Here is a 15,011-nt window from a genome sequence, read left to right as displayed (position 1 = left end):
GGGTGTCTACTTCTCCCTCTGCCCCTCCCCCCCCCCCCCCCCCCATGCTCTCTTTCACACTCTCTCAAATAAATAAAATCTTAAAAAAAAAAAATTCGTTCTTCGAAGCACTCAGAACAGCTTAGATTCGTATGTGTCTATACACAAGCATAACGTAGAACTTGCCTCTGAATAAGCTTGTCATCACGGGGAAACCTTTAGACTTCAGTTCCTATATGAGGTCTTTGACTTTCACGTACAGGTGGCAGTTCTCCGTGTTGCTGGCTGGTAGTTAAGCGGTAACAAACTTAAGAGTATTAAGACATTTTATAGGCTGGTGTTCCTGTTAATCTCAAACCTTTCATGTCGTTCCACTGTTTGTGTTTCAGTCTTACAGTGACCAGTGCGGCAGGAAAGAGAAACCTGAGTCCCAGCCCAGCAGAAGCTGACTTGGAGGCCAGAATATCGGGGGATATTTCTGACCCTGAGCTCGAACAGACGGAGTCCTGTGCAGAACCCCTCTCCGAGGGAAGGAAAAAGGCCAAGAAATTAAAAAGAATGAAGAAGGACCTTTCACCAGCAGGTTTGTATAAGATCTTAGTAGAGTTCTGGAGTTGTGTACTCTTTAATGCTTTAGAAGCTCATAGTTGGGGGGAGAAGTGATAGCAGGGTTTCGGCTGGTGGCAAAGCCCAGGTACAGTAGGCTCCCCCACGCCGCCCCCTTATCCACAGTTTCCCATAGTCAACCTCGGCCCGGAAGCAGAGGATCCTTCTGACATATGTACGATCAGAAGGTCAGGGGTAGCCTAATGCTAGGTCACCATGCTTATGTCACTCACCTCACTTCATCTTGTCAGGGGGGCATTTTATCATCTCACATCATAAAAGAAGAAGGGTGAGTCCAGGACAGTAAGATTTTTTAAGAGAGAGAAACCCATTCACATGACTTTTATTACAGTCCATTGCTATCATTGTTCTCATTTGTTATTAGCTCTTGTTAGTCTCTTACTATGCCTCATTTATAAATTAAACTTTATCACAGCTGTGGATGTACAGGAAATAACATGGAGTCTATAGGGTTTGGTACTACCGAAGTTTCAGGCACGTACTGGGTGCTTTGGACTATGTCCCCCGCAGATGAGGGGGAATTCTGTAGTTTTCCACGGGACCAGATGCTTTTTAGGATCCATTTAATTTGAGGAATCCCTAAAAAGCCCTGTCTCTTGATAGAGGAAGGCTTGGCAGGGGCCTTCTCAGTTAAAGATGGTTACTCCATTTTGGTAATCCCCTCTCTCCTCTATGGTTTAGAGGTTTTGCTGATGTGTGTAAGTAGCCTCAGTATCTTAAATGTGCATTTAAATTTGCACAGAGGCCTCTTCCTACACATGTTATTTTCAGTGGCAGCGTTTTCACCGTTCCCAGCAAAACGCCAGGCAGCCTGGATTTCTCTCATACGCAGAATTACATAAGGGGGGCGCCTGGGTGACTCAGTCGGTAAGTGTCTGCCTTTGGCTCAGGTAATGGTCCCAGGGTCTGGAATCGAGCCCCGCACAGGAAGCCTGCTTCTCCCTCTCCCACTCCCCCTGCTTGTGTTCCCTTCTCTCGCTGTGTCTCTCTCTGTCAAATAAATAAAAAATCTTAAAAAAAAAAAATAAGAATTATATAAGGAGCAAAGGAAACCAGAACCTAACAGCCTAGTATGTGCAAGGTGCTGTAGTAGGAGCCTTTTCTCTCCTGATTTAATTCCCTTCTTGCCTGAAGCCAAATCCCACGTTCTCTCCGTCACCCAGATGCTGTGGGGGGTCTGTGAACTAGCGCAGCCCTCCGTGTGCAGACCCTCTACAATGCTGGACTGCGACACGAGGGAGGAGCTCACTGGTCAGCCAGGCCAGTTCCCTGCTCGGGAGATCCGGCCGTCACCTGCTGGGTCCCACGGCTGTCATGGTGACAAGACTTACAGCCCTCGCTGACTGCTGCTTGCTCAGGGCCCGGCGCGGCGTCTCATGCTTGGTGGGAGTTCTTTCCTTTAAAGTTCTGAGGTGGTCCTGAAGGTCCATTTCACAGTTAAGAGATTGGAGGCCTGAAGGGTAATGGGACCTGCCCAAGGTCACGGAGTCCTTCAGTTTGTCCTTTACAAGAGAGCCCGTGCTCTCCCTGCATGGTTACGCCACTGCCTGTCTGCTTGGGATAGGAGGGCCGCTGACCCAGCCCCGAGTGTGCCTGTCTCGCATCCTGATGGTCTCCCGGTGAGCAGAACCAACAGTCAAATCAAAGGAAGGTGTAGGAAAACCATGGAACCTGATTCATACCCAAGCTAAGAATTCACCATGTTTCAGATTAATTCTTCCTTTTACACATGGCCTGATCTGACGGCAGGGAGTTTTCTGAATCTCATTGATACTAATGAAATCAAAGAAGCAGCAGAAATGTTGCATATGTTTTGATACGTTATGCTGAGGCTTAACTTTAACTGAAAACTTAAACTTCCTGTTTGAAGCCCGGCTTGTTTCTTTCAGCTGCCTCCTTGAACCCCGCTGTTCTCCTTGACTTGCCTCCCTTCCGTTCCCTAAATTGAGCATTGGAGAGAAGGCTTTATTTATTTATTTATTTATTCATTCATTCATTCATTCATTCATTCATTTAAGATTTTATTTATGTATTTGACAGAGACACAGCGAGAGAGGGAACACAAGCAAGGGGAGTGGGAGAGGGAGAAGCCGGCTTCCCGCCGAGCAGGGAGCCCGACGTGGGGCTCGATCCCAGGACCCTGGGATCATGACCTGAGCCGAAGGCAGACGCTTAACGACGGAGGCACCCAGGCGCCCTGAGAATGTTTTATTTTGTAACGCCCTTAATCTTCACCTGTGATACCCTCTTATGACTGCCGCATTGTATCTGCTCAGCCAATGTTCATATTGAAAGTCAGATGACTTTTAGAGATCACGGCTAGCGTGGTGAGGGGCGTTGTCCCCTCTTGTATTCCTTTCCTTCCTATCTCAGTCTCTTCTGAATTTTTCAGCTTATCTGTTAGTTCTCAGGGGCAAGATGACAGGTGTTTTTTCTCCCCTCTATCTCAGCATAATCTTACAGGTATTAACATTAAAATACCTAATAATAGACTGCCTGAATAGATTAGCTCTTTTTATAACTTTCATCATTCTAAGTGAAAACTTTCTGTGAGTTATTTGGGGTTTTGAATGTATAATACCGTCATTAAAATAGGTTTTTATTTTCCTCCCATTGACAGTAAAGCTGTCACTGCCTCAAGATTTGAGCTAAAAAAGAAAAAATGATAGATTTTGTACTTCTTTGTCAGTCCCGCTAAAAGAGAAAGAAACATCTTGACAGCTTTTAATTGAATCAGAGAACTTGAGATAATTGGGCTTCAGGAGCACCATTCACCGGGTGAGGCCTTCCAGCAGCACGAAGCTGGAAGTTTCATGGGTTCTTCTTCGCTGCGTTGTTGTAAGCATTTAGCGCTCATGTTCTCAGCAGGATGTCGGTTGAGATAACCAGGCTCTGAGCATGTGGAGTTGACCAGTTTCGATTGCTCAGTGCCTTTCATAAGGTCCTATAGTGAGTGAGAATACAAAGGTCTGACCTTGTGAAGGGTCTGTATTAAGCGCTCAAGGGCTCAGAAGAGTACCAGGAGCCGTGAAGACCTGGTTGGGGTGTTGGCAGCAACCGGATGGGACGCTTTGGTAGGGCGTGGGAAAGTCTGACCTGCAGAGACAGGTTCTAGGGCATCCTGTCTGAGCTCTCCTCCTGGCAAGAGTATCTTGACAGGGCCTCAGGTGATTCACCAAGGTGTGTGGGGTGCCCAGCGCTGTCAGCGAAGGCATGAAAAGTACAAAAGACACTGTTCACCTTTGAGGGAGATTTCTGTTTTCTAAGGAGGAAGTAGCAAAAAGTAGGACCACAGAATATTGTGTATTGTAGCAGTCCTGGGACAGTTGGTGCTCAGTAAATCCCACACAAAACAGTGTCATCTGTCTTAGTTATACATTTTAATGTCGAAGATGCACTAAGAGTGCTAGACCGCTTCCCAGCTAACAAAATGACTTAAGTTGCAAAAGAAATGACTGTTTATTGAGTTTATATCATGTAGCAGGCATTGTGCCGGGAACATCCTTTACTGTCTGTTCCTTATAAAAAGCCGGTAAAGTATAGATACCAGTTATTTCTAGAGAGGAAACAGGCTCAAAGAATTCAGACTTGCAAAGTCAAATATAGCTGGTCTTGGGGGCCCTGGGGAGGGCCGTCTGATCCAGAGTTCACACGTTGGATCACTCTGCATGCAGTATGTGAAATTTATCCAAACTTTAGAAGAAGTAAAGGACTCTTTACAAAGATGAGCATTTCTGGCAGCTGGTCAAGAGCAGAAACAATTGGCAACTTGGACTTTCTTGTGATGAAGTCATGTGAGCCAAGCAACCGTTCTTTTTTGGAGCTTACTGTGTACATACTATGTACTTGGCAAATATTTTTCTCCTCAGTGTTGTTTCTGTCCTGTGTTCAGGCTACAGACATATAACGTAAGTCCCTTCCTTTTATATTTATTAGGATTAGTGTAGATTGGTAGTGCTATCTACTTTTCCTCGGGGGGATTCAAGGTACATTCTCAGCTGGTACGGAAAGAAAGAGAGCTCTGCTTGCATTTTAGGCTGGACTAAAGTATCTCGAGGAAGTGGTCCCCAGACAGTGTTTAATGGACGGATTTCCACAGCACACTTGTTCTTGCTGATGAGTGGATTGTGTTCCGGTGTCCTCTTGCTGACCAGACTGACCACTCTCAAAATATTGATGGACAGTCCGGCAGCCAGAGGTTCTATCAGGCCCTGTTAGCGTTCACGGAAGAGTGCCCGAGACGCTGACCATTTCTGGTGACTGTGTGTGTCATGTCATAGGCTGCTGCAAGTCTTTTTCCTCCTCACATTTAAAACACAGCACAGTAGACCTTTGAATGTTTGCCAGGAACCAGGAGTGTCATGGGAGTCTCGAGTAATCTGTTGAACTTTTCAAGCTTGCATCCTTAAGGTTACAGTGTAAAAATTTAGGATCTGAGCAGCAGGCTGCAGTTGCTGACCATCTAGGCTAGGGAAGGGCAGCCAAGGAGCTTTTTAATTCTTCAATTGAAATGTGGCTGACAGCCTCAGTGTGGCCCCTGTGCTGTGCGGTGGGCCGTCCGCTGCCCAGTCCCTATCCCCGCCGGCTGCCTTCCACCCAGGGAAGCTCTGCCTTCTTGATGTAGGAAACCGCCCCTTCGCCAGGCCCTCTGGAGCGTCTCCCAGTTAAATACGTTTGTATAGCACCCCACAGGATCTTTCTCTCTCCAGGATTCCACTCTAGAAAATGATAACGATGGCAGATTTCCAGTGTTTGAGATTCTGTTCTGAATTCACCTGAGGGCAGAAATGTCTTCCCTCACAGAATCTCTCCCTTTCAGCTGTGGAGAGAAGAAAGGTGAAGAAGCCCAAATGGTCACCTTTTGTGTTGACCACTTTTTAATTTCTTTTGTTGTTTTGTTAATAAAGATAACATGCTCGCTCACTATGAAAATCTATAAAATGAAGAAAAACAGAAGAAAATTAAATCCCGTGGTTGCCTCTCTGTTAACAAGTGTTTTTACTCTGCCTGTCATTTTCCGAGATCAGACGAGATCGGGTGCGTTCAGGGTGGTATGGCTGTAGACTCTGCCTGTCATTTTTATACACAGTTAGCATCATACTTCATAGACAATTTGGTATCCGGTTCTTTCCCCATTAAACAAAAAATCCTGGTCAAATTTGTACTATCAGCATAATATTTTATATTAAAATTTTGTTGGATTTTCAAACAATGTTCCTAATATCTTTTGCAGGGTCAGCTTTATTAAGATACAGTGTATGTACAACAAGTCTTCGCTTTTAGGTGTACAATTCGATGAGTTTTTACAAATGTGTGTACAGCCATATAACCACATTGTGGTCAAGAGAGAGAATAGTTGTAGGGGCATCTGGGTGGCTCAGTCGGTTAAGCATCTGACTCTTGATTTCGGCTCAGGTCATGATCTCAGGGTCCTGGGATCTAGCCCCCCACCGGGCTCTGCACTCAGCAGGGAGTCTGCTTGAGATTTTCTCTCCCCCTCTCTCTGCCCTTCCCCTAAAAATAAATAAATAAATAATCTGTAAAAAAAAGAGGAAGAGAGAGAATAGTTGTATCATTCCAGAAGATTCCCTCATGCGCCATCCCTCCTCCCACCCCTAGAACCTGGCCACCAGTGATGTGCTTCTTTCTTAATACGTTTGAGATTCATTTTGCTATTGCACATACCAGTGGTCCATTCCTTCTTATTGCTGAGTAGTATTCTGTCTTATGGATGTATTGCTGTTTTTCCATTTTGCCAGTTGGCATTTAGGTTGTTACTACTTTTTAGCAACTAGGAATCAAGCTGCTGTAAACATTCGCCAACAGGTTTTTATAGGAACTAAGTTTTCGTTTCTTTGGGGTAAATACCTAAGAGTGGAATTGCTGGGTCATATGGTAAGTGCATGTTTCACCCTCTAAGAACCTGGCACAGCGTTTTCCAGAGCGGCTGTGCCATTGTGCGTTCCTGGCGTCAGCCAGTGAGGCTTCCAGTGCTTCTGCGCCTTCACCGGTACTGGTCCGGTCCTTGGTAGCCATTCCAGCGGGCCTGTCCGTAGTGCCTCGGATGGCAGGGACTAAGGACGCTGAGCATCCTTTGTGTGATTATTTCCCATCCAGATCTCTTCTTCGGCGGAATGTCTTTTCAAATCTTTTGCCCATTTTTTTCATTGGGTTGTTTGTTTTCTACTCCTCGAGTGTTGAGAGTTCTTTGTATATTCTGAATACAAGTCCTTTTGGGTGTTTTAAACATTCTTCCAGATTCTGCTTTTCTTTTCTTTCTTTTTTAAAGATTTTATTTATTTATTTTGACAGAGAGAGAGAGGGAGAGCGCGAAAGAGGGAACACAAGCGGGGGAGTGGGAGAGGGAGAAGCAGGCTCTCTGCTGAGCAGGGAGCCCAATGCGGGGCTCAATCCCAGGACCCTGGGATCATGACCTGAGCCAAAGGCAGACGCTTAACGACTGAACCACCCAGGCACCCCTCTTTTCATTTTCTTAATAGTAACTTTCAAATAGTAGAAGTTTAAAATTTTACTGAAATCCAATTTATCATTTTTTTTCTTGGATTATGCCTTTGGTGTCACATCTAAGCAATCTTTGCTTGACTCCAGATTTACAAAGATTTTCTCCTGTGTTTTTTTTTTTTTTTTTTAAAGATTTTATTTATTTATTTGACAGAGAGAGAGACAGCGAGAGAGGGAACACAAGCTGGGGGAGTGGGAGAGGGAGAAGCAGGCTTCCCGCCGAGCAGGGAGCCCGATGCGGGGCTCAATCCCAGGACCCTGGGATTGTGACCTGAGCCGAAGGCAGACGCTTAAGCACTTGAGCCACCCAGCGCCCCTCTCCTGTGTTTTTTTCTAGAAGTTTTGTGGTTTTAGGTTTTACATTTAGATGTACAGTCCATTTTTTTTTAAAGGTTTTATTTATTTGAGAGAGAGAGACAGATAGCGAGAGAGAGCACAAGCAGGGAGGAGAGGGAGAAGCAGGCTCCCCGCCGAGCAGGGAGCCCAATGTGGGACTCAGTCCCAGGACCCTGGGGTCATGACCTGAGCCGAAGGCAGACGCCCAACCAACTGAACCACCTAGGCGTCCCTGTACAGTCCATTTTGAGTTAATTTTCGCATATGGTGCAGCGTATGCATTGAGATCCATCCTAACAGGAAGCCGACGTCCTGAAATATTTGTTTAAAAAGAAAATTGTTCCAGAATAATTCTTTGCGCTCAGGTAAAACAGAGCTGTGAAAATGAGCTCCCTGGAACACTGACCTAGCTCCTTATCCGCTAGCTTTGAGACTGATCCTTCGGTCTACAGCACTCCTTTTCCAGAAAGTGCTAGAAAAAACACCAGCAGTGACCTCCAGCCCCCTCTGGTCTAAGTCTCCTTTAGATGGTTCCTAAAGTTCTGGTTCCTCTGGACACATCATTGCTGCTCAGCAGCTGCACATTCTAGGCAGTGAAAACTAGGGTCTTCTTGACTGCGGGCTGTCGGCTTCCTGGGGAACAACCGTGTTCAGTATAGGGCCACCTTCCTCATATGGGGACGTACATGGAAAACTTGCTGTGTGCCGGGAACTTGGCTGTACCAGGGCGGGCGTGTGCAGCAGAAAGTAGTATTCAGTCCAGCGGCTAGATGAGCCAGGGAGCGTTGTTTAGAGCCATACAGCCCGTCAGAGGGCCCGGCCAGGCTTGCTCAGGCAAAGCTTTTGCTTATTCCACTATTTCTCACCAGCTCTTCACCGAGTCACTTCCTGTGTGTCTGCTGGCCTGCCGCCACAGGCACACATGGCCCATCCAGCCGGCAGCAGGTGCTGTCAGAAGTATGGCAACGTAGTTGCTTTCAGCCGGTTAGCTTTCTTGCTTGTTTGATTTCCCTCACGGCGAGTTTGAATTTATTTCAGTTCCCCACACTCGGCATGTGGCTTTTACCTTTAAAATGGCTAATTGGCGGGGCATCTGGGTGGCTCAGGCTTCGGCTCAGGTCATGATCTCGGGGTCCTGGGATCGAGCCCCGCGTCGGGCTCCCTGCTCAGCGGGGAACCTGCTTCTCCCTCTCCCTCTGCACCTCCCCCTCTCCACTCATGCTCTCTTTCTCTCAAATAATTAAAAGTAAAATCTTAAAAAAAAAAAAAGGACCTATAAAATGGCTTATTGGCTGCTGTGATGTTTCTCTGATATGTGTATTATAAAAATGCCCTTCTGGATGTTTCTTTTCCTCCCTACAATTGGGTATTGTATGAATGTGTGTGACTGAGAAGGTCAGGCTAGTGATGTCTCTTCACGGCCCAGCTGCAGCATTTCCTTGCTCTGGGGAGGGGAGTGTGTGTGTGTGTGTGTGTGTGTGTTGTTCTTTAATAACCTAAGTGGATCCTGGGCGTCTCTCACGGGGAGCATCTCCTGTCCATCTTCACTTCTCAGGAGTGGCCTTACAGTCTTTGCTGGGAGTGCCAACACAGCGATGAGACCCGGGGCAGAAGCCTCCCAAGTATCCCTCTCCCAGTCGTCTCATCCTCTCCGTCTGGACTTCATCTCAATAAAAGATCACCAGTGGGGGAATTCTCGTGTTGGCTGAAATCCCGTGTTATTTTGTGTGTTCAGACCTAGTTATCTTTAGACATTCCTGCCGTTGAGGTGGCCGCTCCGAGCTGAGTGATTTCCTACTGTGCAGGACCTTGCACCTCCTCCGGTTTTAAAAGTTACCATTTTAGGCAGCGGCCGCGCCCTCTCCCCTTTTGGAATCTTGGAGTGTTAGCAGCTGGGGTTAGCTTTGCTGGTTTTCCCTGCCAGCCCTGCTTGAGTCATGCATGCCACCACCAATGCAGGAGCGCCTGGTCTGTCATGCTTTCCATCATGGCCACGCTCTTCCCTGACTTAGTTCCCCTTTGCTCGGCTCCGGACACGGCTGGTCCAGGCCCCAACCCGACTGTTGCTGCGGCCGTTACAGAGAGTGGCATGAATCAGAGAAGGGCTTCCAGCTTCTGGGCGAAGCTGTTTGTATCCGAAGAGGCCCATCAACGCTTAGCCAGTGTTGCTGAACTCTGAAACAGCTGCATGCTTCTACTTGGGCCCCTTTGGGGGGAGTGGGGTGGGGGGTGTCTCTGAACCCCCACTGGTCAGCTTCTCTAAAAAAGCCACCAGCCTGTTGGGTTTCTCTTCTGGGTGCTGGTACAGAGCTCCCAGCACAGAGAAACCTGGTGTCGTGGGACGCGACAGGGCTCTAGATCTGTGGAAGGATCCAGTTCCACCTCAGCCACGTGCTGGCTGTGTGAGATGGGTCACCTTACCTGGCCACCCTGAGCCTGTTCTTGCATCTTGATACCACTATGCTGGGTTCTTTCTTTTAATTAGTTTATGAATTTGAGAGAGAGCGAGCGAGCACAAGTGGGAGGGGCGGGGAAAGGGAGAGAGACTCTGAGGCAGACTCTGTGCTGAGCGTGGAGCCGAATGTGGGGCTCGATCTCCCGACCCTGAGATCACGCCCTGAGCTGAGAACAAGAGTCAGATGCGTAACTGACCGTACCCCCCCACAGGCGCCCCACACTGCGCTGGGCTTTTATGAAGATTAAATGAACTGAGGGACACCTGGCTGGCTCAATCAGTGGAGCATGTGACTCTTGGTCTTGGGGTCGTGAGTTCAAGCCCCACGTTGGGCGTAGAGCTTTCTTAATTAAAAAAAACAAAAACAAAAACTGAAGGGAGTGCCCATTGTGGTGGCTAGCAAAGGACACAGTGTGTGCCCCCCGAGAGAGAGATGTGTGCATCCACATTTTAACCCCTGTGAAGTAAACAGAGGCATCCAAGCAGGGAGGCAGGTCACTGATCCTCTGTGGGGTGTTTTGGTGGGGTCGCCCCCGTCTGCTGGGCCCTGCTGCCCGTGGACAGGGCCCGTCTGTGGACGTGCTCTGCCCAGCCCGGCCCTGTCTGCAGTGGGCGCGCTGGTCGCTCAGTCCCCCGGGTGCTGTCCTCTCCTTGTTCACCGCGTTTTGTTTTGTCCACCCCCCCCCGCCCCCAGGAGGCATCCCTGACAGCCCTGCCAAGCTCTTCGAGGTGCCCGACACGTGGTAACCGAGGCCTGAGGGAGACACATCGCTGGTGCTGTGGCTGAGGCGGAAGCAGCCGGCACATTCGGAAGCCATACTGTATTTAATTTAATAAAATGTGGTGTGGGAGGGGTTGGAAACCAAGTGTGTGTCCTGGGGGGGAAAAACCACCACCACCACCCAGTTTTTATTTTTGTGGCTGAGTCTCTTTTCTTCCCTTTCAATGTAAACTGCGGCCGCTCAGCACAGTTGTAGACGGTCGTGAACGTGCACACTATTAACCAGCTGATCACTTGTCGCTTGCGCGCAGCCCTTCCTGTCGTGAATTTTCGCGTGTTTCAGAATCCACCCGGCGGGGAACATGGGCTGTGAGCCCAGCAAACCGCCGACGTTCTTGGGCGCTGTGATCATGAGTTTGGGGTTGAAATCTCTCCTGCTCCGAGGGGTTCTCTTCGGATTCGGGGGCCTCCGCGGCCCGCGGCTTGTCTCCCGATGGCTTGGAGAGCCTGCTCACATCTGCCCGCTTCCCACTGCGGCTGCCTGAAAATACGGAGCGCTCAAGCCTGTGTTTCCAGAAGGAAACGTCTCCCGCTGTCCACCCGTGAAGGAGCTTCCCTCACCTCTGCCTTGGCCTTGGGGCCGTATTGACTTAGAGTCCCTCTCCCCCAAGGTGTGAGTTTCTCACGGCGGACTGTACGAGTACGAAAAGTTACCTTCTCTTTTTACCCTAGTACTGTGCCCCCTGCCCCGCGTCTCTGCCTGCCTGTCTGAGTGTGTGTCTGGGGGTGAGGCGGCATGTGCAACCACAAAGGACGCGTACCAGCCCTTTTTCTGTTGACGCCGATCCCAGCAGCCACAGAATTTCACGGATCTGCTTTCAGGAGATCCGCTTCATAGAGATCATTGTTAGATATTGAACATTTTTTTGTATCATAGATCAATAAAAAACGAAACATGTATTTCCAAAAGATGAAAATTAAAGGAATTTTCATAGGATTCTGGGGTTTTTTTCCTTTTTCTTCTTTTGTAAGTGAATGACGTATTTGATCTTTACGTAGATATGTTTCTCTCAAAAGATCACCCCTGAAAAGCTCTGGTAAGTCACGAAGTCCTGGTGTTTATGGATTTTTCTTTCTTCCTCTTTTTTTAACCTCTGACCCCTATACCTGCGTGAATGAGTCAGATGCTCAGAGCTGGAGTTGAGCCCCGTGGAAAATGGCTGCGTAGGAGGAGGGTCCACATCTCTATCGTGGTGGGCAGAATGGAGCCCTTCGGAATCCGTGGTGGCATGGGAATTCGGGTGAATGAGACACTCACTTTTCCCAGTTATGGGCCTCTGACCACTTCCCCTCCTCCCCCTGGCCAAGCTGTCTGTGACAGAGTTACAAAGCCAACCCGTCGGGAATGAGCTCCCACCCCTTCCAGAGCTGTCCCTGCTCACAGCTACGTGGGATGGTGCGCAGGGAGGTGGAGTCAGACAGACAAAGGCTGGGGGTTACAGGGCATTGCTGGACGGTGCTGAGTCACCTGAAACCTACGGGTAGACATGGGGGCACTGCACCCTGCATGGAGACGCAGAGCCTCTGGTATTCCACCACCTTCTGTGTGGTGCAGGGCTGCAGTGGGAGAGGGGTGGGGCCTCTTGCCCTAAGGGAATGAAATTCCACATTGTCCCCTGAAGCCCAATTCTCCCTGCTCAGAAAGCTTTATAGACACACACAGGTTGCACCCCTTTGTCTCCTGGTCCAGGGAGGGGCTCAGGGGGAGGAGGACTTTCTGGAAAGGAGACTTCTTGGCATCCCAGCTCCAGCTGGGGGTTCTCGGACACATCATTTACCCTCTCCGAGCCTCTGTTTCCTCAATCATGAAACCAGGACGATAAACCCACCCCATAGGGTCGTTGCAAGGACTAAACGAGATTATATAAAATGCCCAGCATACACGAGCGCCCAATAAATTGCAGTTATAGTTGAAGATCACTCTTTTGATCTGAAACCCCGTTTGTACCTTCTTTTGTCAACTGGAGCTGATACAGGTATAGTCACGTGGGACTGGGCTTAGAATTAATTACCTGGGGGACCCCTCATCCGCGTCCACACCCCCATTTTCTTCCCAACTGGATCAAATGACTTAAAATGGTTAAAGTGGGTTGGCTGTCAACTCTCTCCGCACATACACACAGGCTTTCTTGACGTCTCTTTGGGCATAAAACCCTAGGATGGTGCTTTGGCTTTTTGATACAGAGGCCCAGGGGCATATGTTGATGATGGGGCTGTGGGGACCTCGGTGTTTCCCTGCAAATCGTTCTGTTGTCCTCTGATTTCAGAGCTGGGGTGGAGACCGAGTGCTGTGCTCTGTCCTTTTTTATAGCTTTGTATTCACCAACGCCCCCAACATTTTATTGTGAAAAATGTCAAACATGCAGAGAAGTTGTAAGAATTGTTCAGTGAACAGTGAACACCCATTTACCAGCACCCCCAGATTGCCAAGCCCGCATTTTGCTATAGTTGCATTATTACATAACCAGCCATCCCTCCATCCATCAATTCAGCTTACCTTGTGATTTATTTCTAAGGAAGTCGTAAACACGGGTGTACTCCCTGTACCACATACTTCAGCATTTGTGTCATTAGCCAGAGTTTAATATTAGTTTATTGGTGGGGGTCCGTGGGAATAAAATTTATAGTGAAATGCTTAAATCTTAAATGTACCAATTAAGAAGTTCTGACAAATGCAAAATGAACTGTCAAGGTACAGAACATCACCATCACCCCCAGAATATTCTCTTCTGCCTCTTTGCAGTCAACCCTAACCCCACTGCCACCCCACCCATCCCCCCAGAGGCAACCACCAGCCTGCATGTTTTTCACCACAGATCAGTTTGACCTGTTCTAGAACTTCATGGAAATAGAATCATGAAGTGCATGCTCTCTGGTGAGGCCTCTTTCTCTCAGCATAATGTTTTTGAGATTCATGCTGTTGTGTGTGTCGAAAGTTCTCTTTTTTTTTGGTGGCCCAGCATGCATATATCATAGTCAGTTTATCCATTCTCCCAACTGATGGACACTTGGGCTGTTCCCAGTTTGGGGCTACTATGAATAAACCTGCTGGGTACGTTCTAGAAATTCCCAGGTCTTTTTCCAAAGTGGTCATACCATTTACACTCTCACCAACAACGTAGGAGAGTTCCAGTAGCTTCCGTCCTTGGCAACATTTGGTGTCATCTGTCTTGAGCTGCCTGTCCTGGTGGGTATATAATGTATCTCATTGCAGTTTTCCTTTGCATTTCTGTGATGATGGATGATGATATGGTTATTGGCCATTTGTATATGTTCCTCTGTGAATTACCTGTTCGGTTCTCTTGCTTGTATTTTCTTGGGTTGTGTCTCTGTTATTAAGTTGTAGATGCTCATTATATATTCAGACACCTTTGTGTGATAATTACTTTGCAAACCTTTAGTCCCACTCTGACTTGCTTGTTTTTTTTTTTCTTCCAGCCTTCACTGAGATACAGTTAACCTGTAACGTTATGTAAGTTTAACATGTACAGTGTATTAACCTGATACACTCATGCACTGCAAAAATATAACCACCATAGTGATAGCCAACAGGATCATCACATCACATGATCACTTTTTTTTTTTTGGTGGTAAGAACATTCAGGATCCACTCTCCCAGAAACTCGTTTATATTTTAGTTTTCTTTTTTTTTTTTTTTTAAGATTTTATTTATTTATTTGACAGAGAGAGACACAGCGAGAGAGGGAACACAAGCAGGGGGAGCAGGAGAGGGAGAAGCAGGCTTCCCGCCGAGCAGGGAGCCCGATGCGGGGTTTGATCCCAGGACCCTGGGATCATGACCTGAGCCAAAGGCAGACGCTTAACCGACTGAGCCACCCAGGCGTCCCATGAGTTTTAGTTTTAATGAAGTCTATTTTGTACATTTTTTCCCTTCCTTCTTGGAACCCGTCTATGGGGATGCCGTGCCATATTTCTGTCCTTCCTAAGAAACCCACATGTAAAGATACCCTTTCATGTTTCGTGTAGAAGCTTTAGAGTTCCGGGGTTTGTGAGTCAGTCTGCGATCCATGTTGAGTTAATTTTTGCATGTATGGCCTGAGGAGGCAGTTGAAGTCCCTTTATTCCACATGGATATCCAGTTATTCCAGCACCATTTGTGAAGAAGACCTTTCCAATTGTATTGCTTTGGTGCCTTGCACAAAAATCTGTTGACCTAATAACGGGGGTGGGTCTTGGTGTGTGTGCTTTTATTTTTTTTTATCTTGTTGAAGATTTATTTATTTTAGGGGGGGAGAGGGGCAAAGGGAGAGAGAGAGAGAATCATCAAGCCCACTCTCCACTGAGCCCGAC

At 47.7% G+C, this 15,011-nt stretch overlaps 1 protein-coding gene across 2 annotated transcripts in view; it reads left to right on the top strand.

Annotated features, from left to right (window-relative positions):
• The window catches only part of PARN (poly(A)-specific ribonuclease), a 162,668-nt gene extending 149,384 nt beyond the window's left edge, over positions 1 to 13,284 (top strand). The window contains exons 23-24 of one of the 2 annotated variants that reach the window (XM_035022310.1): positions 369 to 562; positions 10,614 to 13,284. In XM_035022310.1, coding sequence (XP_034878201.1) covers positions 369 to 562; positions 10,614 to 10,666 — 247 coding nt within the window. In that variant the 3' untranslated portion in view covers positions 10,667 to 13,284. Of the gene's footprint in view, positions 1 to 368; positions 1,478 to 10,613 lie in introns of those variants that run through there. The other variant, XM_035022309.1, reaches the window with a different exon arrangement.
• The last annotated feature ends 1,727 nt before the right edge of the window (positions 13,285 to 15,011 follow it).

The sequence above is a fragment of the Mirounga leonina genome, unplaced genomic scaffold (genome assembly GCF_011800145.1).
Source record: "Mirounga leonina isolate KUSES-001 unplaced genomic scaffold, KU_Mleo_1.0 Mir_175, whole genome shotgun sequence".
NCBI lineage: Eukaryota > Metazoa > Chordata > Mammalia > Carnivora > Phocidae > Mirounga > Mirounga leonina.
This window is presented reverse-complemented; position numbering and strand designations above follow the sequence as displayed.